Source organism: Salmo salar, chromosome 19 (assembly GCF_965601325.2).
Source record: "Salmo salar chromosome 19, fSalSal1, whole genome shotgun sequence".
Taxonomy (NCBI): Eukaryota; Metazoa; Chordata; class Actinopteri; order Salmoniformes; family Salmonidae; genus Salmo; species Salmo salar.
The window spans coordinates 79817462-79842767 of NC_138309.1; the positions used below are offsets into that span (position 1 = coordinate 79817462).

The 25306-nt window shown below is 41.5% G+C and overlaps 1 protein-coding gene across 7 annotated transcripts in view; it reads left to right on the plus strand.

Moving 5' to 3' along the window:
• LOC106579649 (band 4.1-like protein 3) overlaps window positions 1–25306 on the plus strand; it is a 112520-nt gene that overhangs the window by 28231 nt on the left and 58983 nt on the right. For 6 of the 7 annotated variants that reach the window (XM_045702739.2, XM_045702738.2, XM_045702742.2 and 3 more), the window contains exons 2-3: window positions 23994–24127; window positions 24445–24648. In XM_045702739.2, coding sequence (XP_045558695.2) covers window positions 24005–24127; window positions 24445–24648 — 327 coding nt within the window. In that variant the 5' untranslated portion in view covers window positions 23994–24004. The remainder of the gene's footprint in view (window positions 1–23993; window positions 24128–24444; window positions 24649–25306) is intronic. The other variant, XM_045702744.2, reaches the window with a different exon arrangement.

Here is a 25306-nt window from a genome sequence, read left to right on the forward strand (position 1 = left end):
CAATAGTCGCACAATAATTGTGGAAAGAGAGAAAATAGTTTCGTTATCGAGGTTTTCATCTGAAAATGTGACGTGCCGGCGTCGCATCATTTACAGTAGGTGACGAGGCGGATTCCTTGCACCAACAAATACTGCTCAGGTGTAGAGCAGCATTAACCTTTAAGACGAATAGAAATGTGCATCTTTATTTAGTCTTTGTATCCAGTATCCCACATTGTAATTTGAGAAACTATGCATAGGCTGCTGTGTAGCCTAGTGTATGTGTTTAATTTGACTCAGGATACTGTATATTGTCCATGTGATCAAAACGCCCGATGCCTACTGCCTAGTAGCGACTGGTTCAGAAGTGTCTAGGCCTAATAATACCATTACGCACGGATTCTTGCGCATCAGACAAAAAGTTGTCCGTTTTATTCTGTTTGGAGAGCTGTGCGCTTTTGTGTGCTCTTTACTATTGCGTAATGCGTAGCGTCTAGCGGTTTTGTTACTGGTAGACTAGACTATATCACTGGCGTATAACAGTTATGACTTGCAATCGTGAAGTTCCGGTCTCGGTTTTCGGGATGTGCTTCTGCAATGCGGTGGGTGTGGCCTGGCTCTTCGTAGATGGAGAAAGGACATGAGAGGAGAGAGGAGAGCGCCTCTGTGGTCGCTTTGTCCTGGTTTACCCGTCTGATGGGGCGTTTTTCAGCCCACGTCATGGTTAGACAGTGAGAGCAGATGCTACAGTCACAGGTGATGGTGCATTGTGCAAAATGAGTCAGAAAATCTAAGTGTAGTTGTCCATTGTTTACTATTTTTGGATGTGTTTTGTTTTGGTCTCATCTTTCGTTATGGTGCACCACAAAGGGGTTAAAAATAGGCATGTGTTTGTGTGTGTAAATGTATAATAAACCATTGGTCAGATTTTTTTTTAAATCATCAGTTGATTTATGATGTATAAAATACTAAAACTGTACCACAAGAAAATGCCATGACTGACATGAAATGAACTGGATGTTATGATACTGCCTGCACCACTCTGCTTGAAATGAGATGGATGTTATGATACTGCCTGCACCACTCTGCTTGAAATGAGATGGATGTTATGATACTGCCTGCACCACTCTGCTTGAAATGAGATGGGCGTTATGATACTGCCTGCACCACTCTGCTTGAAATGAGATGGATGTTATGATACTGCCTGCACCACTCTGCTTGAAATGAGATGGATGTTATGATACTGCCTGCACCACTCTGCTTGAAATGAGATGGGCGTTATGATACTGCCTGCACCACTCTGCTTGAAATGAGATGGATGTTATGATACTGCCTGCACCACTCTGCTTGAAATGAGATGGGCGTTATGATACTGCCTGCACCACTCTGCTTGAAATGAGATGGGCGTTATGATACTGCCTGCACCACTCTGCTTGAAATGAGATGGACGTTATGATACTGCCTGCACCACTCTGCTTGAAATGAGATGGGCGTTATGATACTGCCTCCACCACTCTGCTTGAAATGAGATGGATGTTATGATACTGCCTGCACCACTCTGCTTGAAATGAGATGGACGTTATGATACTGCCTGCACCACTCTGCTTGAAATGAGATGGGCGTTATGATACTGCCTGCACCACTCTGCTTGAAATGAACTGGATGTTATGATACTGCCTGCACCACTCTGCTTGAAATGAGATGGATGTTATGATACTGCCTGCACCACTCTGCTTGAAATGAGATGGGCGTTATGATACTGCCTGCACCACTCTGCTTGAAATGAGATGGGCGTTATGATACTGCCTGCACCACTCTGCTTGAAATGAACTGGATGTTATTATACTGCCTGCACCACTCTGCTTGAAATGAACTGGATGTTATGATACTGCCTGCACCACTCTGCTTGAAATGAACTGGATGTTATGATACTGCCTGCACCACTCTGCTTGAAATGAACTGGATGTTATGATACTGCCTGCACCACTCTGCTTGAAATGAACTGGATGTTATGATACTGCCTGCACCACTCTGCTTGAAATGAGATGGATGTTATGATACTGCCTGCACCACTCTGCTTGAAATGAGATGGGCGTTATGATACTGCTTGCACCACTCTGCTTGAAATGAGATGGACGTTATGATACTGCCTGCACCACTCTGCTTGAAATGAGATGGATGTTATGATACTGCCTGCACCACTCTGCTTGAAATGAGATGGGCGTTATGATACTGCCTGCACCACTCTGCTTGAAATGAGATGGACGTTATGATACTGCCTGCACCACTCTGCTTGAAATGAGATGGATGTTATGATACTGCCTGCACCACTCTGCTAGAAATGAGATGGACGTTATGATACTGCCTGCACCACTCTGCTTGAAATGAGATGGACGTTATGATACTGCCTGCACCACTCTGCTTGAAATGAGATGGACGTTATGATACTGCCTGCACCACTCTGCTTGAAATGAGATGGACGTTATGATACTGCCTGCACCACTCTGCTTGAAATGAACTGGATGTTATGATACTGCCTGCACCACTCTGCTTGAAATGAGATGGGCGTTATGATACTGCCTGCACCACTCTGCTTGAAATGAGATGGGCGTTATGATACTGCCTGCACCACTCTGCTTGAAATGAGATGGGCGTTATGATACTGCCTGCACCACTCTGCTTGAAATGAGATGGACGTTATGATACTGCCTCCACCACTCTGCTTGAAATGAGATGGATGTTATGATACTGCCTGCACCACTCTGCTTGAAATGAGATGGACGTTATGATACTGCCTGCACCACTCTGCTTGAAATGAGATGGACGTTATGATACTGCCTGCACCACTCTGCTTGAAATGAGATGGACGTTATGATACTGCCTGCACCACTCTGCTTGAAATGAGATGGACGTTATGATACTGCCTGCACCACTCTGCTTGAAATGAGATGGGCGTTATGATACTGCCTGCACCACTCTGCTTGAAATGAGATGGACGTTATGATACTGCCTGCACCACTCTGCTTGAAATGAGATGGACGTTATGATACTGCCTGCACCACTCTGCTTGAAATGAGATGGGCGTTATGATACTGCCTGCACCACTCTGCTTGAAATGAGATGGATGTTATGATACTGCCTGCACCACTCTGCTTGAAATGAGATGGACGTTATGATACTGCCTGCACCACTCTGCTTGAAATGAGATGGGCGTTATGATACTGCCTGCACCACTCTGCTTGAAATGAGATGGACGTTATGATACTGCCTGCACCACTCTGCTTGAAATGAGATGGGCGTTATGATACTGCCTGCACCACTCTGCTTGAAATGAGATGGACGTTATGATACTGCCTGCACCACTCTGCTTGAAATGAGATGGACGTTATGATACTGCCTCCACCACTCTGCTTGAAATGAGATGGACGTTATGATACTGCCTGCACCACTCTGCTTGAAATGAGATGGGCGTTATGATACTGCCTGCACCACTCTGCTTGAAATGAGATGGACGTTATGATACTGCCTGCACCACTCTGCTTGAAATGTTTAAAGTCACAGGGCAACTGGAACCTTCTTTATTTTCATAGCATATTTGAAGAGGTAGGCCATTCAACGTGTGCCCATACCAATACTTACTCTTTCCAATTAGCGGACATGGACGTGAGGTCCACAGAATAGTGATTGTCATGGCTTCTTTTACATTAGCTGCATGGTAGGGTTGTGTTGTTGACCAGTGGCACCTCTTCAGAAGGTGACTCACTCAAAACCTGTTGATGTCAAACAGAGAGAAAATAAACAAACTGGCACAGATTTCTGTTGTGCTTTTCACTAATACCTGCCCAATATCCTTTATCTTGGCCAGAGCTCAGCCGACCATTGGTCAATATTAGCGAAATAGCTTTCATTTTAACATAGCAAAATGTTTAATGGTTGTAAGGTTTTGGATAGTAGAAAGTGGCATGGCCGTGCAGTGCAGTTTTAAACCTTGTAGAGATCTCTTCAGTCCAGGAGCAGTGGATCGGTACCATTTTCCTTGTGGACGTGTCGCATCCCCGTGTCCTATGACTTTGTTGGATGACTTAAAGTGCTTTTATGCTGACTACGGACTACTGCAACAATACTGCTACAGTGCTGAGGTGTAAGGTTACATGGGAGAATGTCACATACAGAATCTCCTACCATAACCAAAAGGTTTATAGTGTATATTATTGTAGTGGACCAGTGGACCTGGCATCCAAATGATAATGCTTGACTTGTCTCGATTTCTCAGTCTGTGGACCCTTGTATACATCTCGTACGTGTTCCCATCCTGGATGTTTCCCTGTGTGTACTCTTGGAAAGCCTTGTGTGATTGGGAACAGTTGGTAATCAACCATGTGTCCTTGCTGAGAATAGTTAATTGGCTTCGGTCTCCTGTGTCTAGTGTTTCAATCACTGGATGTAGGCTACAGTGGAACAAGTCACAGAGCAGCAGCCTTCTTTTAGGCTACAGTGGAACAAGTCACAGAGCAGCAGCCTTCTTTTAGGCTACAGTGGAACAAGTCACAGAGCAGCAGCCTTCTTTTAGGCTACAGTGGAACAAGTCACAGAGCAGCAGCCTTCTTTTAGGCTACAGTGGAACAAGTCACAGAGCAGCAGCCTTCTTTTAGGCTACAGTGGAACAAGTCACAGAGCAGCAGCCTTCTTTTAGGCTACAGTGGAACAAGTCACAGAGCAGCAGCCTTCTCAGAGCAAAGCAGGAAGAAAGTGAAGCTACTGGGGCATTTCTGTCAATGGCAGGATAAAGGCGTTCGGTTGTGCACCCTTATCTCATTCAAGATAGTTCACAGTACTGTTAGGCTGCCGCTATGCAGTGTGAGTACACAATCACTCCGATTACTGCATGGAGACTAATTTATACCATCAGATATGCTTTATGTAAATGATGCTTAGCAGAGCTTGCTGCATCCACTTGTTTGTGACTCAAGGAAGTGTGCCTTAGCACAAGGGCACCATGGACAGCGCCACAGGCTTTGACTAGACAATCAGACCCAGTTCAAGTCCTGTAACACTGTTGTAGGCCCGATTGACCTTCACTGGAAGGGCCAGTGAAGGTCAATCAGGAAGCCTTGTAGGTGCGCTGCTGCTTTGTCATCAGGATAATTCAATGTCATTGAAACAGATATATGCAGTTTCTCCCCAGAGGTTTTCACAAAACACTGCTGTTCCTTTCCCTGGTGCAGCCTATGCGTTGAACCAAAAGCAGTTTAGAGGAATTATTAACACTGGTTATGTAAGGCTTTGGTGGTAACCTTTACGTTGTTTATTTATTCTTTTGTTATACCTTTATTTCAACAAGGAACACAGACTGAGACCAAGGGCTCTTTTACAGCTGGGCCCTGCGTATACATGTTTACACAGTTTAGGTACAATGATTAAGAAACTACACAAGACAAACAAAACCATCACAGATAACACAAATAAAATGCAGCAACAGATTACATTTACACATAGGTTATTCCCCTAAGCACAAGAACTTGCATTACCCGAAACAGTTACAAGCAATACAAAAATAAAAATCCTCCAATAAATATTTAAAATGGGCAAGGGGGACAAGAGTCTGAAGTTTAAGTTTAATCTGCAGGCTATTCCATAGGCAAGGAGCGTAACAGGAAAAGGCAGCCATACCCAACTCTGTGGAAATCGCATGGGCCTCAAGTGTAATCGTTACAGCAACAACTAAGAATATAACTTGTTATTGTTCTTATACCATGCTATGACCACTTTATCCTGTGCTTAATGTGAAGCGCTATCCAAGGTTTTATAGAGGTTGTATCTAGGTTTTTATAGAGGTTGTATCTAGGTTTTTGGAGGTTGAATCTAGGTTTTTATAGAGGTTGTATCTAGGTTTTTGGAGGTTGAATCTAGGTTTTTGGAGGTTGAATCTAGGTTTTTGGAGGTTGAATCTAGGTTTTTGGAGGTTGTATCTAGGTTTTTGGAGGTTGTATCTAGGTTTTTATAGAGGTTGTATCTAGGTTTTTAATAGAGGTTGAATCTAGGTTTTTGGAGGTTGAATCTAGGTTTTTGGAGGTTGAATCTAGGTTTTTGGAGGTTGAATCTAGGTTTTTGAAGGTTGACGCTAGGTTTTTGAAGGTTTTATCTAGGTTTTTTGAAGGTTGTATCTAAGTTTTTTGAGGTTGTATTCTCTATTTCTAATAGTAATACTCTGGCCGTGTATAGGCCTATAGACAGTATATAGGCCTATAGACAGTATATAGGCTTATAGACAGTATATAGGCCTATAGACAGTATATAGGCCTATAGACAGTATATAGGCCTATAAGCAGTATATAGGCTTATAGACAGTATATAGGCCTATAGACAGTATATAGGCCTATAGACAGTATATAGGCTTATAGACAGTATATAGGCCTATAGACAGTATATAGGCCTATAGACAGTATATAGGCCTATAGACAGTATATAGGCCTATAGACAGTATATAGGCTTATAGACAGTATATAGGCCTATAGACAGTATATAGGCCTATAGACAGTATATAGGCCTATAGACAGTATATAGGCCTATAGACAGTATATAGGCTTATAGACAGTATATAGGCCTATAGACAGTATATAGGCTTATAGACAGTATATAGGCCTATAGACAGTATATAGGCCTATAGACAGTATATAGGCCTATAAGCAGTATATAGGCTTATAGACAGTATATAGGCCTATAGACAGTATATAGGCCTATAGACAGTATATAGGCCTATAGACAGTATATAGGCCTATAAGCAGTATATAGGCTTATAGACAGTATATAGGCTTATAGACAGTATATAGGCCTATAGACAGTATATAGGCTTATAGACAGTATATAGGCCTATAGACAGTATATAGGCCTATAGACAGTATATAGGCCTATAGACAGTATATAGGCCTATAGACAGTATATAGGCTTATAGACAGTATATAGGCCTATAGACAGTATATAGGCCTATAGACAGTATATAGGCTTATAGACAGTATATAGGCCTATAGACAGTATATAGGCCTATAGACAGTATATAGGCTTATAGACAGTATATAGGCCTATAGACAGTATATAGGCCTATAGACAGTATATAGGCCTATAGACAGTATATAGGCCTATAGACAGTATATAGGCCTATAGCTCTATATGGATTATAATCTTCACAGTATGCAGAGCGGCTGTCCTACATTTTTTGAATGACAGCCTTTAAGCACCCTCTGTAATTGTCTGGATCTGTGGATATTACTGTAACATCTAACTCCATGTGGTGCTTTAGATTCCATGGGATATATTCTTTAAGATGAGAACAAACAGAAAAACTGTTGGAGCTTAATATGCAGATCTGATCAGTACATGCATTTTAAAAAATTAGGATCTGAAATCCAATCCTTCTATTCTTTTCTATCTTATAATTATTCTATTTTTGCCATCTTAACCAGATTCTGTTTGCAGTTAGATGGACCTGATTGAATAATTCATATTTCTCATTAGTGAAATGCTATTGGGTTTATTTTGAAGGGGTCATTTGGTAGTGTGGTGAGCATGCATGCCTGGTCAATAATGTTCACAGCATCAGTATTAGGCTATATGAAATGCTCTGCTATTACAATGCCTGCTTTCTTTGCTTTGCCTTCAGTGGGGTAGGGTTGCTAGGTTACAGTAGCTTACTCTTTTAATGATACCTAATATTTAAATTGAAGGGAAAAAAACGTTGTTTTTGTAATTGCAGTTCTATTCTCTTAATTTCAGGAAAGAAGTGATTCATGTTTGTGTGGATACCAAGTATTGGACTAATTCCTTATTCATGAGCAGTGTGGTTTTGGGCCATGAATGTAAAATGTGTAAACCCATATAATAATTGGGCTCATCTAAACCATGTCAACTGGTTGAACCTCTCTCCCATCCAGATCAATGTTGCCCTCAAGACTCTTTTTCATCTGTCCTTGTCTTATTTAGCTTACGTGCACAAAACAGGTTTCTTCTGTGATAGGCCTTGATTACGGAAGTCCAGAGAGGACATATTAACAAAAATATATAAATCCCTCGTTATGTTGAGATCACAACTTATTTATCTCATGATCTCTACATAATGAAAGTTGTTTTGCTGAGATCACAAGATAATCAAAAGTACCACGCATCATCCATTTATTTGTTCAGATGCACGACAACCCCCTCATCAAGGAGCCCTGTGGCTGCATTGATCGCAATGCGCTTGTGGGACATTTAAGCCCTGAACGATGCCTAACAGGCATACTGTCTCTCAGGCTGCATGCCGCCCCCCCAAAACCACAGCCAATCGCATGCAAGGAACAATGTTGCTAACTTGGCTAGTATTGTGAGCTAGCTAACAATCTAGCTTGCTATCTATGCTGGTTGTTAGCTTGCATAACTGATATGTGCATAATTATAAGGGACACTTCATGTTTTGTGGATAATATTAACATTTACACTGGGTGAGCTCCATTCCTGACAGGCTGATCAGATTAAACTTCAGTCTCAAAGGCGGATAAGTCAGGATGCTGCCTTTTAGGCTGTTTTATAGGTAAGGCTCCTTGCAGGCAGATTAGCTGTCAAAGTGCTTTATAGGCAGATACATATCTGGTCCAGGAGGTGAGTTCTATTCCTGGCAGGCTGATCAGACTCAATACCATCCTCAGAGGCTGATGTCAGGATGCTGCCTTGTATGCTTCCATATGTAAGGCTCCTTGCAGAATGCCTACAAGGCAGCATCCTGATGTATCAGCCTCTGAGGCTGCTATTGAATCTGATCAAGCTCTGAGGCGGAAATTGAATTTGATCAGCCTGTCAGGAATGAAGCTCACCCACTGTAAATGTAAATATTATCGATAAAACATGAAGTTTCCCTTACAATTATACACATATCAGTTATGCAAGGCAACAAACAGCATAGATAACATGCTAGCTAGCTAGCTAGCTAGGTATCTAGCTAACAAGACTATCGAGCTAACTAGCTAGCTCACTCGCTCGTTTGTTCACAAGACTAGCCAAGTTAGCTGTGTTGTTGCTTTCATGTGATTGGCTGTGGTCTCGGGGGTGGCACACTGCCTGAGAGACAGGGCTGCTTGTCAGGCATCGTTCAAGGGCATAGCTCCCCCACGAGCTCTTAGCCCAAGGTAAGGGACATTTACCTTGCTAACTTTCTCATTTATAAACTGATAATGAGCTCCAAAAACAAATGAAAGCATGATGTTAGCATGAAATGTAGCCAAACATCTCTTAGTGTAGCAATCAGTAGAAACGTATGTGCTGGTCCACCGAGGGCTCTGCCGTCTCAGCCATACTGTCAATCAATACGTCACTCCTATTTATACAGTTTCTCTTGTGATCTCCACAAAACAACCTTTGTTATGTAGTGATCGTGAGATAAATACGTTGTGATCTCGACATAACGAAAAGGAATATTTTTCTTTATACATATGTCCTCTCTGGACTTCCGTACTTGATACAGCGCGTTGTGACAGACAGAATCCATGACGTACATCAACTCCCCCCAGTGCGTCTATTCAACTGTATACTTCCCCCCCTTCCCCCCCTTCTCTCCCTGTGCGGTCTGGGGGAGAATCCTGCCTCTGTGTGGGCTGCTGGCTGGTTAAATTGAAGGGCTCTTTGGTAAAGAGGACCAGCTGCTGCGGTGAACTGGGTAATTGTCTGGAGCGGCTCTCTGAACTCTGCCGGCACACTGCCGGCCCACTGGTACCATTAGTAGAACAGTAAGATTAAGGGAGATGCCATGCGGGGAAGAAAGCAATCAAATTGAAGGAGACAATCTGGGCCTTTGGGAGTAATTCAAGAGAGAACAGCAAGGTGGAGGAAGCAAGTGTAAGATAAAATTCTATTTGAAGAGGGGACATAGGCTGTTGGTAGTCTCTGTGCTGTAAATAGAGATAGGAGAAGAAGGGTTCAGATGCTATCTAGTCAGAGGAGTTTGTTTTCTTTTAGATACTTTGAGCATTTGATTGAGACTGCCCGGAGTGTTGAATGGGCGAGGTTTACACTTCTGTGGCTATTCCAATTTCACCAGAATAACTCAATCAAACGCAGCTTGAGTATTTGAATGAAAACGAACACCATTTGAACCCAGCTGTGTCTGACTAGAAGACAGCCCATAGTTTGATGCTATACGTTCTCTAGAAGAGTCACACAGTAGTACCTCAGGCAGAGAGACAGACTTTTGATAAGTACACTCCGGATACAGTAAGCCAGGAAATGTCAGAGCGGTCATCTCTTTCAAACAGCTGTCTGCATTCCAGCTGTGAGTGGAGAGAAGGCCGCAGATAGTTTCGCTGGGCTGAGTCACAGACTATAGATTGTAGTGTAACAGATCCCAGTACACACAGGGATTCTCTGCACAGCTATGCTCAACCCAGTCTGTATTGACAGCCTTGCTAATTTTAGGCCCCAATGGTTGAGAAAGAGAGATATGGGGAGAGTAGTATGGATGTAAAGAGACAGAGAGCGCGAGAGAGAGAGAGAGAGAGAGAGAGAGAGGAGAATCATTCATGACACAATGGTAGCCCAGAGAGACACTTTCCCCTGGGGCTTTAGCAAGGGGCATGTGTGCAAAATACCATACATCAGTTTCCACCAGAGGTTGAGAAGCTACCCATTTGTTTTAGATAACATGTTATTTTTCCTGGAACTACTGGGTTTTGTCTCTGTGGTGAAATTCTCTTGACTTTCCACCTCTGATCATTGTTGGTTTTCACCTTGCTTCATTGGCCATGAAAGTTGACTAATTCTGGTTGAAACATTTTTACTCCTCTGAGAAATAAATTACCTTGAAATGATGGCTTGAATAATTCATATTTCTTCTTACTACAAACATAGAGAAATGTAAAATGTTCATGATATTTCAAGCAAAAATACACTAGGGCTACATTTACAACATTTTATGATTACAATTTCCTTGTATCAGAAAGGATTTCCTGACCTTCATGGGTGATACGATCTTTCTTGTTTGTTCTAATTTCTTGTCCGGCAGTAATGTCTGACTCTGCTGTTGCAATATTAATCCAACAGAAGACTGCTGTGCTGGTCCAAATTGGGCTGCAACTCCCTCTGTTCAGCCTGGACTATCTGTAACCCTGCCATAGTAACTGCCACAGCAATGGACACCTTTGTCTTTTTTTCCCCAGGCTAATTTTATCACGGTGTAACAATAGTGATTCTGTTTTATGGAAATGTGGTGCACAGTAGCCTACATGTTGTATGACATCTCTTCAGTGCTGTACCTTACGTATGTTGTACTTAGAGCGTATCATTTGGACTGAAGTAATGTCAGCCCATCTTGTATAACGAAGTAGTACTAATAACACAAGTGTAATGAACACAAAAAAAACTGCTTTTCTCAAGAGTGGAATTGACTTGCTATGGATGGAGTCCATCCTTTTAAGATTAGCCTATAACTCAGGGTCGTATTCCATTTGTCACATTGGCATAAATGATTCGGGAGACAGGCGCAGGAATGCGTAATAGTTTTTTTTATTAGGCCCAAATTATGGCGTGCCGTGTAAAGGCACGGGGACGAAGACCAAACAAACATGTACACAAAACACGGGGTTGAAACCCAAACAAAAAAGCGAGGAGTACCTCGAAAAAATAACACTAGCACAATGATTACCACACGGGATGAAACCCATAATCATCTGCACAATCTACAAGGACACGAAAGTCCAAAACATACAGCACAGGTACTCACACGCACCAACGGACATTGGAACAATAATCGACAAGACCATGGAAACCAAAGGGCACATATATACAAATACTAATCAGTGGGAATAGTGTGCGTGATGAATGTTCCGGAGGGATCCGTGACACCATTAAAGCTACAGTAGTAATACGGTGAAGAGAAGAATGTCCTTGCACAGCGAGAAAGCATTTAAAGGGGAATTACACACCAAAACAAAAAATGGTATTCTGGAGTGATTTAAGCATTGACATGGACTCAGAACATCCATTTTCGTTGTTTCTTTATGAATAATTGTAATATTGAGAGTAAAAAAAAGACAGAAATCCCAAACCAGGAAAAGTAAAATAGAGAAAACAGAATTTGAAAAAACACAAAATATCATTTTATGGTGCCTGTCATACCAAATACTGTTTATGAGCCATTATCTTATCAGGTATATTGACAGAAACAAATCTCTTGGAGCCGGGGAAGACATGCTTGCGACATGTTTCATTTTTTAAAAGTAGCTCTCATGCTAGAAAAGGTTGGAGTCCCCTGACTTACACTGTAAATTAAACATTCTTGACTTAGTAGTATTTTTTTGTGCATTACACTGTTCAGTCAGAAACAAGGAAGACATACCTGGGTTTGATTGAATAGGGCTCCTAGAAACGAAGCCCTTTTTCTACTTACCCAGAGTCAGATGAAGTCCTTGGATACCATGTTTGTCTCTGCTAGCTGTACCAGTAGACTCCCAGTCATTGCTTTAAATGCTAGTTAGCAATGGCTCACGGAACTACCTTCAAACACAGAGAAATGTTTATTCATATTCATCTGACTCTGGTTAGTAGAAAAATTGTTTAATTGCCCCAAAATACAAATAAAGGACTTCATTTAGGGATGGGTGGTATACCGTATTTTATGATATACCGGTATTCATCTCTCTGCTCTCGCTCTCTCCATGCCGCTTTCCACACAGACCTAGCCTCGCCCCCTGTCACTCAAGGAGCGCATTTGTTGTTCCTCGACCACGAGACACTTCCGTTCAGTCTACATGGTCAATACAGCACATGCATCAATGATGACAACAACGATGCTGTTTTCACTTTGCTAATTTTAAATCCTCTAGCGTTCTATAATTACACTATTCATTTGTGTTTCTTACATCTTTTCTTAGCAAGTTGGGTCTAAATCTTGTTAGCCACTAATGCTATTTGCTAGTGGGCTGGCTAGATAGCTAGCTAATACATTTACTGAGTCAGAGCAAACCAAATAGCTATACATCCTGATAATACCAGTGATGGTGTAGACCTAAATCAGCATATTGTTTGTGCAACAGTATCTTCTAAATCAAAGAGGAATAATTGAGGCATGACTATGTTAGCTACTTGAAGTAGCTAAGAGAAAACAATCAATGTAGCCAAAGATTATAGGGTCTCCTAGGAAACGCTTACCAACACTTTGGTCCTAACCTGTCACAATAACTCCTCCCTGGCAATTTCATTGTCATGTCAAACAACACTGTATGCAAAGTGACCACTATCATATTCTTACTAAAATTACAATAGTCATTCTATTTCCATGATTCCAACAGTTCACCCAAGTATTTTGCTCTAAATCACAAGACAAATCGCCATTGCAACATTTGTTTAAAAAAAGGCCTAGATTTTTTGCCCATATCGTGCAGCACTCTGTGGCAGTGTGAAAATGATCTCAAATGAGTGCAGGAAATACAGAAAATGATTTTGGGTTGAAGTTGAATTGAACAGTATAAACCAATTATAATGGAGAAAGACTCATTGAAATCACTTAGAATGGATGTGTTGCCATCCTAGGATCACTCACTACTCATAAAGCACATTTAGAACTTATATTATTAAAAAACAAAATACCGTCAAATAATGTCATACCATCCATTTTTTTTAATACTGTGATATGATATTTGGGCCATATAGCCCAGCCCTAACTTAACTGCCTAAATCTCTTTAACTCTTAGTGCCTGATTTCATCCCTGACCCTCCATGGAAGAAAGGTGACATGGGGAAAGACAATCCTATGCTTCTTTCAGAGATCTGAAAATATCCCCCAGCACGTCACAGCTATGTTAGAGGATTTTATCGCTCCCTAGGTGTCAGTGGGGCTGTCTCAGAACATTTCCCAACATCTCCTCTGGCAGATTGTTCGGAGCGACTCCCGTCATTACCCATCAGCCTCTGAGAAGCGGAGCATGCTGGGGGATATTTTTAGATCTTTGAAAGAAACGATAGGGGGAGGGAAAAGAAAGGAAACCAAGCTGTTGCCTTCTTGCTGTTTACCCATTTGTTTGAATTGGTGTAAAAATGCGATTGAGATGAGATTGTCCTCAGCTTTTGTCAGCTTTTTTCTTCTCTATCTCAAATGTTTTCCCAAACTCTAGCAGTGAGGTAAAAGCCTACCCATTGGTTAAAAACAAGAATAAAACGATCGGCTACAACAAAACTGTCCGGTTAAAAGTGAGAGATTGAGCTGGCTAGGTCCAATTTTTAGTATGGCGATATACACTATATATACAAAAGTATGTGGACACCCCTTCAAATTAGTGTATTCGGCTATTTCAGCCACACCCTTTGCTGACAGGTGTATAAAATCAAGCACACAGCCATGCAATCTCCATAGACAAACATTAGCAGTAGAAAGAGCTCAGTGACTTTCAACATGGTACCGTCATAAGATGCCACCTTTCCAACAAGTCAGTTCGTCACATTTCTGCCCTGCTAGAGCTGCCCCGGTCAACTGTAAGTGCTGTTATTGTGAAGTGGAAACGTCTAGGAGCAACAACGGCTCGCCAAGCTCACAGAACGGGACCGCAGAGTGCTGAAGCGCGTAGCACGTAAAAATCATCTGTCCTCTGTTGCAACACTCACTACCGAGTTCCAAACTGCCTCTGGAAGTAACGTCAGCACAAGAACTGTTCGTCGGGAGCTTTATGAAATGGGTTTTCATGGCCGAGCAGCTGCACACAAGCCTAAGAAAACCATGCTCAATGCCAAGCGTCGGCTGGAGTGGTGCAAAGCTCGCCATCATTGGACTCTGGAGCAGTGGAAACGCGTTCTCTGGAGTGATGAATCACGCTTCACCATCTGGCAGTCCGACGGACTAATCTAGGTTTGGCGGATGCCAGGAGAACGCTACCTGCCACAATGCACAGTGCCAACTGTAAAGTTTGGTTGAGGAGGAATAATGGTCTGGGGCTGTTTTTCATGGTTCGGGCCAGGCCGCTTAGTTCCAGTGAAGGGAAATCTTAACGCTACATCATACAATGACATTCTAGACGATTCTGTTCTTCCAACTTTGTGGCAACCGTTTGGGGAAGGTCCTTTCCTGTTTCAGCATGACAATGCCCCCGTGCACAAAGCGATGGCCATACAGAAATGGTTTCTCGAGATCTGTGTGGAAGTACTTGACTGGCCTGCACAGAGCTCTGACCTCAACCCCATCGAAAACCTTTGAGATGAATTGGAACGCCGGCTGCAAGCCAGGCTTAATCGCCCAACATCAGCGTACGACCTCACTAATGCTCTTGTGGGAGTCCCCGCAGCAATGTTCCAACATCTAGTGGAAAGCCTTCCCAGAGGAGTGGAGGCTGTTATAACAGCAAAGGGGGGTACAAACTCCATATTAATGCCCATGATTTTGGAATGAGATGTTTGACGAGCAGGTACTTTTGGCTAGGTAGAGTAGCATTTCTATGATCCACAAATCCCCGATTTACATTAGAGAAGGTCTGTAGAGCAACACACACACACACACACACACACACACACACACACACACGCAAACACACTAATATAGGTAATTTCAGCCTGGAATGTAGCATTTATTGAGCTCATTCCCTTCACTACTCCTACAGCAGACTCATCACTACTCCTCCAGCAGACTCATCACTACTCCTACAGCAGATTCATCACTACTCCTACAGCAGACTCATCACTACTCCGCCAGCAGACTCATCACTACTCCTACAGCAGACTCTTCACTACCCCTACAGCAGATTCATCACTACTCCTCCAGCAGACTCATCACTACTCCTCCAGCAGAGCATCACTACTCCTACAGCAGACTCATCACTACTCCTCCAGCATACACATCACTACTCCTACAGCAGACTCATCACTATTCCTACAGCAGACTCATCACTACTCCTACAGAAGATTCATCACTACTCCTCCAGCAGACTCATCACTACTCCTCCAGCAGACTCATCACTACTCCTACAGCAGACTCATCACTACTCCTACAGCAGATTCATCACTACTCCTCCAGCAGATTCATCACTACTCCTACAGCAGACTCATCACTACTCCTACAGCAGACTCATCACTACTCCTCCAGCAGACTCTTCACTACTCCTACAGCAGACTGTAGGAGTAGTTAAAAAGGATGTTCTACTCCCCACTTTTACCCTTCCGACTTTACCTTTGGAGAGAGAACCATTTCCCCGTCAGCACAAATCAACAGGCCACATTTGGGAGCGGTTCATTTCAAAGTCTAATGCCCTGGTTTTATTTGGCCGTAAATTCTATTAGCTTCTATCCGCTCAAGGACACTTTTTACCTCTTTGAATTATCCCCTTACATTTAGTTCTTTGCCTTGTCAATGGACTATTTTCTGTAATGTTTAGAGAAATATGTCTATTGTTTTTAAGAAAAACACATTCTTTCTCTATATGTTAATTGTAATGGATTATACAATATTTGCAGTCACTGTTAGACTAATGAAGCTAAGGTTATGCAAGTGAGGGAAACGTTGTCTAGTAAAAAAAAAAATTATGAGAAGTTTTAGCATTAGGCTATAATTCAGTGTGATTTGTATGCTAACATCTGATTACATCCACACTGGCAGGTGGAGCGTCTTTACAAATCAATGCTAATGTCTGATTACATCCACACTGGCAGGTGGAGCGTCTTTACAAATCAATGCTAATGTCTGATTACATCCACACTGGCAGGTGGAGCGTCTTTACAAATCAATGCTAATGTCTGATTACATCCAGACTGGCAGGTGGAGCGTCTTTACAAATCAATGCTAATGTCTGATTACATCTACACTGGCAGGTGTTGCGTCTTTACAAATCAATGCTAATGTCTGATTACATCCACACTGGCAGGTGTTGCGTCTTTACAAATCAATGCTAATGTCTGATTACATCTACACTGGCAGGTGTTGCGTCTTTACAAATCAATGCTAATGTCTGATTACATCTACACTGGCAGGTGTTGCGTCTTTACAAATCAATGCTAATGTCTGATTACATCTACACTGGCAGGTGTTGCGTCTTTACAAATCAATGCTAATGTCTGATTACATCTACACTGGCAGGTGTTGCGTCTTTACAAATCAATGCTAATGTCTGATTACATCTACACTGGCAGGTGGAGAGTCTTTACAAATCAATGCTAATGTCTGATTACATCCACACTGGCAGGTGGAGAGTCTTTACAAATCAATGCTAATGTCTGATTACATCCACACTGGCAGGTGGAGAGTCTTTACAAATCAATGCTAATGTCTGATTACATCCACACTGGCAGGTGTTGCGTCTTTACAAATCAATGCTAATGTCTGATTACATCCACACTGGCAGGTGTTGCGTCTTTACAAATCAATGCTAATGTCTGATTACATCTACACTGGCAGGTGTTGCGTCTTTACAAATCAATGCTAATGTCTGATTACATCTACACTGGCAGGTGTTGCGTCTTTACAAATCAATGCTAAGGTCTGATTACATCTACACTGGCAGGTGTTGCGTCTTTACAAATCAATGCTAATGTCTGATTACATCTACACTGGCAGGTGTTGCGTCTTTACAAATCAATGCTAATGTCTGATTACATCTACACTGGCAGGTGTTGCGTCTTTACAAACCAATGCTAATGTCTGATTACATCTACACTGGCAGGTGTTGCGTCTTTACAAATCAATGCTAATGTCTGATTACATCTACACTGGCAGGTGTTGCGTCTTTACAAATCAATGCTAATGTCTGATTACATATACACTGGCAGGTGTTGAGTCTTTACAAATCAATGCTAATGTCTGATTACATCCACACTGGCAGGTGTTGCGTCTTTACAAATCAATGCTAATGTCTGATTACATCCACACTGGCAGGTGTTGCGTCTTTACAAATCAATGCTAATGTCTGATTACATCCACACTGGCAGGTGTTGAGTCTTTACAAATCAATGCTAATGTCTGATTACATCCACACTGGCAGGTGTTGCGTCTTTACAAATCAATGCTAATGTCTGATTACATCTACACTGGCAGGTGTTGCGTCTTTACAAATCAATGCTAATGTCTGATTACATCCACACTGGCAGGTGTTGCGTCTTTACAAATCAATGCTAATGTCTGATTACATCCACACTGGCAGGTGTTGCATCTTTACAAATCAATGCTAATGTCTGATTACATCTACACTGGCAGGTGTTGCGTCTTTACAAATCAATGCTAATGTCTGATTACATCTACACTGGCAGGTGTTGCGTCTTTACAAATCAATGCTAATGTCTGATTACATCCACACTGGCAGGTGTTGCGTCTTTACAAATCAATGCTAATGTCTGATTACATCTACACTGGCAGGTGTTGCGTCTTTACAAATCAATGCTAATGTCTGATTACATCCACACTGGCAGGTGTTGAGTCTTTACAAATCAATGCTAATGTCTGATTACATCTACACTGGCAGGTGTTGCGTCTTTACAAATCAATGCTAATGTCTGATTACATCCACACTGGCAGGTGTTGAGTCTTTACAAATCAATGCTAATGTATTCTGACCAGAATCTCACCGCAATGTTACGTTGTTCTCATTTCTATCCAGGCGTTGTTGATTATAATTTACATTATTAGGATAATTTGCATCAGACATATGTTCTAATCTAGATCAGAAATTAGCAATCTTTCTCTAGCATTTTGTTTAATTTGCACAGGCATGCTCATGTCGCCTCTTGTCATAGCTAGTCTACATCCCTTCCAGTTTTTACATCCGCGTTGCCCTGAAGCTCGGATATGAAAAAAATCACTAAAAGTCATTTTGGAGATTGGGCTTTGGTATTGGCATTTTTATTGCCTACCAATGGTTTCCATGCCAACGGGGTTCTTCTAGCTGGCCTACTCTAATCTGTCACCTGTTTGGTTGGAATAAACAGAGGGAGAGCTTATGGTGTGACATCATGCTGCCTGGCCAACAGTGCACACTGACCTATATTACAGATAGTCGATTAAACCAAGGGAAGGTTCCACAGGCTTACACCCCACAGAGTCCATTTACAACCCTGCAAGGATAAGCCTTCTGTTGAATGAAGAGGAATAAAATGCTCTGGAAAGACTGACTAGGGGATGTGTAGCTGGGTGGACCTCGCGATCTTTGTAGTGGCTATTGTTTTGTAATGGTGAGCATTAATTGAATAAATGCATTATGAAATGAATGCAGTGAGTTCAACACCAGTTCATGACGTGTTGCTGAGAGTTTGTTTTTGTAAAATGTTGAAACAACTTGAGTGCAACATTGAGTTGGTTTCTCAGTAAAGCACACACTCTTTCAGTAGTAGCTGATGAACCCTGTATGCTCTGATTGCCACGGGCCGTAGTGGCCAGGGTTGGGTAGGTTAAATGTAATCCGTTACAGTTACTAGTTACCTGTCCAAAATTGTAATCAGTAACTTTTGGATTACCCAAACTCAGTAACGTAATCTGATTACATTCAGTTACTTTTAGATTACTTTCCCCTAAAGAGGCATTAGAAGAAGACACAAATGTATGTTACCAATTGAATGACATCTATTCCAGGATAAATCCATGTTAAAGTTTACATAGCCGGCCATATGTGGATGTTACATTTTACTTTATGGGTTGGTTATGTAGGCTTCTTCTAACCCATCACTTTCTACTACATATAATAATACAATTACATTATATCTTTACATTAAAAACCAATGTCTATCAGAATTACAATAAATGTTATACCCCTTGATCTTCAAGAATAGGACTTGGAAATATGGAAGTAAAGATTAGCCTAATTGTTTTACCTAAACATAATCCCAAAACGAAGGATTTATTAGCCAGCCCTACTCTGTTGTTTATGATTTGGTTGTAACCAGTCTCAGATTAATAGACAGCTGTGGATGCAAGGACTGACCATCCATGATATCAAAATGATTGTTATAACCATGTTATGAGGCTATACAGTGTTTGTTAACATTTACAAAGTTTACAAACATTGGAGAAAAACAAGTTTATATTTTGGGTTCTGATTAGGTATTACAGTTGAACTAAACTCATGAGGCATTTATAAATTAAGAATCATTGGATATATTTAAATATAATTTATAAGTCCAGAATCGGACATAGCAACTACAGATTGCCCCTTTAAGTGTATCAGAAGCGTGCAAGTTTGAGCGTGCGTCCATGGAGTTCTATTTTTATCAGCATGAATTAGATTGAGAAATAAAAGCCCCACTTTTATTCCATAGGCTGGGATCTGCACTGTGTATCTGTTACAAGAGTGCATTTTTCACTGGCTGTCCACTGGTTTCAAAAACAATGATTGATATGCAGTTTAAACTTCTTGAATTCAACCATTATTGGGTTTAAATACACATTTAGTAAACAGTTTAAATACACATTTAGTGAACAGTTTAAATACACATTTGTGAACAGCCATCCACAACAACCACAATCCGTAAGGCGCAAATAGCTAAATGAGAGAGCAGCAGTGAGATTGACATCAATGCGCCATGTAGATATCGATAATAAGTGATATCCATATCGCCGTAGACTACACCACTGCTCTCATCCTTACCTCCAAGCCTTTATTCAAATTGGATAATGTTTGGATGCCGACAGCAGTCACACCATTACATGTAATCTGTTACTCCCCAGGGGCCCTTTGTTGGTGGGTGTGTGTGTGTGTGTGTGTGTGTGTGTGTGTGTGTGTGTGTGTGTGTGTGTGTGTGTGTGTGTGTGTGTGTGTGTGTGTGCATCATCATTTTTACATGTGCATGTTTATGTGTGTGTGCATGTTTATGTGTGTGTGTGTCTTCACCTCAGTTTTGACAAAACAGTATGTACCTGGGCTTGTATGATATTTCACACTGTGAATCAAATATTTTTGAAACTGAGTAAAAAAACTAAAATATTTGGTTCATCGTGGGGTCATTTGTAAAACATCCGTGAGTTAAGAGAAGTGGTTTGAATTGTATATTTTTGTTCCATGTTGTGGTTTGAATTGTATATTTATGTTCCATGTTGTGGTTTGAATTGTATATTTTTGTTCCATGTTGTGGTTTGAATTGTATATTTTTGTTCCATGTTGTGGTTTGAATTGTATATTTTTGTTCCATGTTGTGGTTTGAATTGTATAATTTTGTTCCATGTTGTGGTTTGAATTGTATAATTTTGTCCCATGTTGTGGTTTGAATTGTATATTTTTGTCCCATGTTGTGGTTTGAATTGTATATTGTATATTTTGTCCGTGTGTGTGTGTGTGTGTGTGTGTGTGTGTGTGTGTGTGTGTGTGAGTGTGAGTGTGAGTGTGAGTGTGTGTGTGTGTGTGTGTGTGTGTGTGTGTGTGTGTGTGTGTGTGTGTGTGTGTGTGTGAGTGTGAGTGTGTGTGTGTGTGTGTGTGTGTGTGTGTGTGTGTGTGTGTGTGTGTGTGTGTGTCTGTGTTTGTGCGTGTGTGAATGCCGCACTACCCCAGCCAAACACCTCCAGCCATGCAGGCCAAAGATCACATACTAACGTTTCCCTCGCAGATTCATTACAGCATGGATACGTCATTAATGACACTAATACATATTTACAGTGATTCATGTGGAGTTAGCACATAGGAATCATAAAATGGTAATAGGTTGTTGATATGGTGTCAAATGATGAGCAAATGGACTGAAGTGGTTTTTATTTGTTTGTTTTTGTAAAAAAGCATTTAATATTTTTACCTTACTTTGTCCTTTAAGACAGCTGAATATATTTGACAAGCAGTTATCTGACCAGTAGTTATCTGACCAGTAGTTATTTGACCAGTAGTTATCTGACCAGTAGTTATCTGACCAGTAGTTATTTGACCAGTAGTTATTTGACCAGTAGTTATCTGACCAGTAGTTATCTGACCAGTATTTGACCAGTAGTTATCTGACTAGTATTTGACCAGTAGTTATTTGACCAGTAGTTATCTGACCAGTAGTTATCTGACCAGTAGTTATCTGACCAGTAGTTATTTGACCAGTAGCTATCTGACCAGTAGTTATCTGACCAGTAGTTAGCTGACCAGTAGTTATTTGACCAGTAGTTATCTGACCAGTAGTTATCTGACCAGTAGTTATCTGACCAGTAGTTATTTGACCAGTAGTTACCTGACCAGTAGTTATCTGACCAGTAGTTATCTGACCAGTAGTTATTTGACCAGTAGTTATTTGACCAGTAGCTATCTGACCAGTAGTTATCTGACCAGTAGTTATTTGACCAGTAGTTATTTGACCAGTAGTTACCTGACCAGTAGTTATCTGACCAGTAGTTATCTGACCAGTAGTTATTTGACCAGTAGTTATCTGACCAGTAGTTATTTGACCAGTAGTTACCTGACCAGTAGTTATCTGACCAGTAGTTATTTGACCAGTAGTTATCTGACCAGTAGTTATCTGACCAGTAGTTATTTGACCAGTAGTTATTTGACCAGTAGCTATCTGACCAGTAGTTATCTGACCAGTAGTTATCTGACCAGTAGTTATTTGACCAGTAGTTATTTGACCAGTAGTTACCTGACCAGTAGTTATCTGACCAGTAGTTATCTGACCAGTAGTTATTTGACCAGTAGTTATCTGACCAGTAGTTATTTGACCAGTAGTTACCTGACCAGTAGTTATCTGACCAGTAGTTATTTGACCAGTAGTTATCTGACCAGTAGTTATTTGACCAGTAGTTATTTGACCAGTAGCTATCTGACCAGTAGTTATCTGACCAGTAGTTATCTGACCAGTAGTTATTTGACCAGTAGTTATTTGACCAGTAGTTATCTGACCAGTAGTTATCTGACCAGTAGTTATTTGACCAGTAGATATTTGACCAGTAGTTATCTGACCAGTAGTTATTTGACCAGTAGTTATTTGACCAGTAGTTATCTGACCAGTAGTTATCTGACCAGTAGTTATTTGACCAGTAGATATTTGACCAGTAGTTATCTGACCAGTAGTTATCTGACCAGTAGTTATTTGACCAGTAGTTATTTGACCAGTAGTTATTTGACCAGTAGTGTGTACTCAGTGGAACCCGTATGCACAAAATCTAAGTCCTTTTATGATTTGCCGACGTATAATGGGAGCCATCATTTTGCCTATCAAAAATATAGTACAGTAAATTGTACTGGACTGCTATAGTTGCCAGTTACACCTTACTTTATTTAAATTTGAAAGACACTTGGGAAAACTGATGGACTGTCACAATGACACATTGAGAGATATTAGTGCTGGGGTGAGTGTGAGTTTCTCACAACTCTTCAATCATTTTAATCACAGTTTAATCACTGCTGTCTCAAATAAGCTTATTACGGGGGGAGGAATACTGTATTGGCACCTCTGTTTCAACCTTGGAGCTATGTCAAATACATCAGTAGTCAAATCAATGCTGACTTTCACATCAAGTGTTTCTTATCATGGCAGTTGCCCTAGAGATGTTTGGCATTGGCAGGGAGGAATTGTTCTTCATTGCTATGCAGGTTGTTCTTGATTTATCCCATATTCATCTTTTGACACATATAAGGAAGTGCTCCTCAGATGGACGATGTGGTGGTTGCCAATATGATGATATCCCTGCATTGCTGTACACTCTTAGAAAAAAGGCTTCCAAAAGGGTTCTTCGCTGTCCCCATAGGATAACCCTTTGAAGAACCCTTTTTGGTTCCAGGTAGAAACTATTTTGGGTTCCATGTTGAACCCTATGTGGAAAGGGTTCTACATGTGACCCAAAAGGGTTCTACTTGGAACCAAAAGGGTTCTATCTGGAACCAAAAAGGGTTCTTCAAAGGGTTATCCTATGGGGACAGCGAAGAACCCTTTCCGTTCTAGATAACACTTTATTTCTAAGAGTGTAAGCTGTCATTTTGAAGTATTCAGTTTATTATTATAGCGTATTCTTATAAATGAGTTGGGTCTGAGTTGTAGCTAGACATGTGGACATGTATAAGGGCATGTGTTGTACCTGTTTTCACCGTCCAAATTCTCCCGTCTCATGTTGTGTGTATTTATTTCCTGTGTTGTAGGGTGAATCACCATGACGACAGAACCAAATTCAGAGTCTAGCGCGGACCAGCAGGAGGCCAGTGCGGCTCCACAACTGGAGGCGGACTCTTTTCCCCCGGCTGCCGCCCACAGCACGCCTGTCAGGAAAGAGCAGGTTAGCCACACCCACAAAATACGCACCGTCATCGTCATACAGGAAGCGAATTAGGAAACGGCTTTATATTCGATTTAAATGGCTGAATTTGAATGGAAGTCACAGGAACATTTGATAACATATCAAACACCCACATGATAATAAACAAGTATAAATATTTTCTCTGAACTTTCCTGTCAGATTCATCCGGCAAACAAACTATTTATTCCACTTGACCATTCATGTCACAAGCTGTTTGGTCCAAAACAACACATTATCATAATCATACCTCTTCAACATGCCCACGGTGCTGTCTTAAAATGTGTCCCCCTGTCCAGAACGGCGAGAGAGCGGAGGCAGGTGTGGTCCCACAGGGGAATCAGCTGGAGCCATCGCAGGCGGAGGAGGACAGGACCTCGTACAGGTCGTCCACCAGTAAGCTGTCCAGGTCTCCCGGTGGAGGACGGAGTGTCCGTAGCTCCAGGAACATGCAGTGCAAGGTCACCCTGCTCGATGGCTCCTTCTACACCTGCATGGTGGAGGTGGGTTTGTTTCGCTGTTTGTGGAGAGGAGTTTAGGAGGTAGGTTTTTATTTATTTAACTAGGCAAGTCAGTTAAGAACAAATTCTTATTTACAATGACGGCCTACCCTGGCCAAACCCTAACGACGCTGGGCCTATTGTGCACCGCCCTATGGGACTCCCAATCATGGCTGGTTGTGATACAGTAAGTGGGTTGGTGTGTGTGTGTGTGTGTGTGTGTGTGTGTGTGTGTGTGTGTGTGTGTGTGTGTGTGTGTGTGTGTGTGTGTGTGTGTGTGTGTGTGTGTGTGTGTGTGTGTGTGTGTAGAAGAGTTCACCAGGGATAGAGATGGGGTGGTCAAAGACGGTATCAAAGTTAGTCTAAGTGACATTTCTTTGTTTTCTTAATTTAACCTTTATTTCATCAGGGAGTCATACTGAGACTGAGGTCTATTTATTTCATCAGGGAGTCATACTGAGACTGAGGTCTATTTATTTCATCAGGGAGTCATACTGAGACTGAGGTCTATTTATTTCATCAGGGAGTCATACTGAGACTGAGGTCTATTTATTTCATCAGGGAGTCATACTGAGACTGAGGTCTATTTATTTCATCAGGGAGTCATACTGAGACTGAGGTCTATTTATTTCATCAGGGAGTCATACTGAGACTGAGGTCT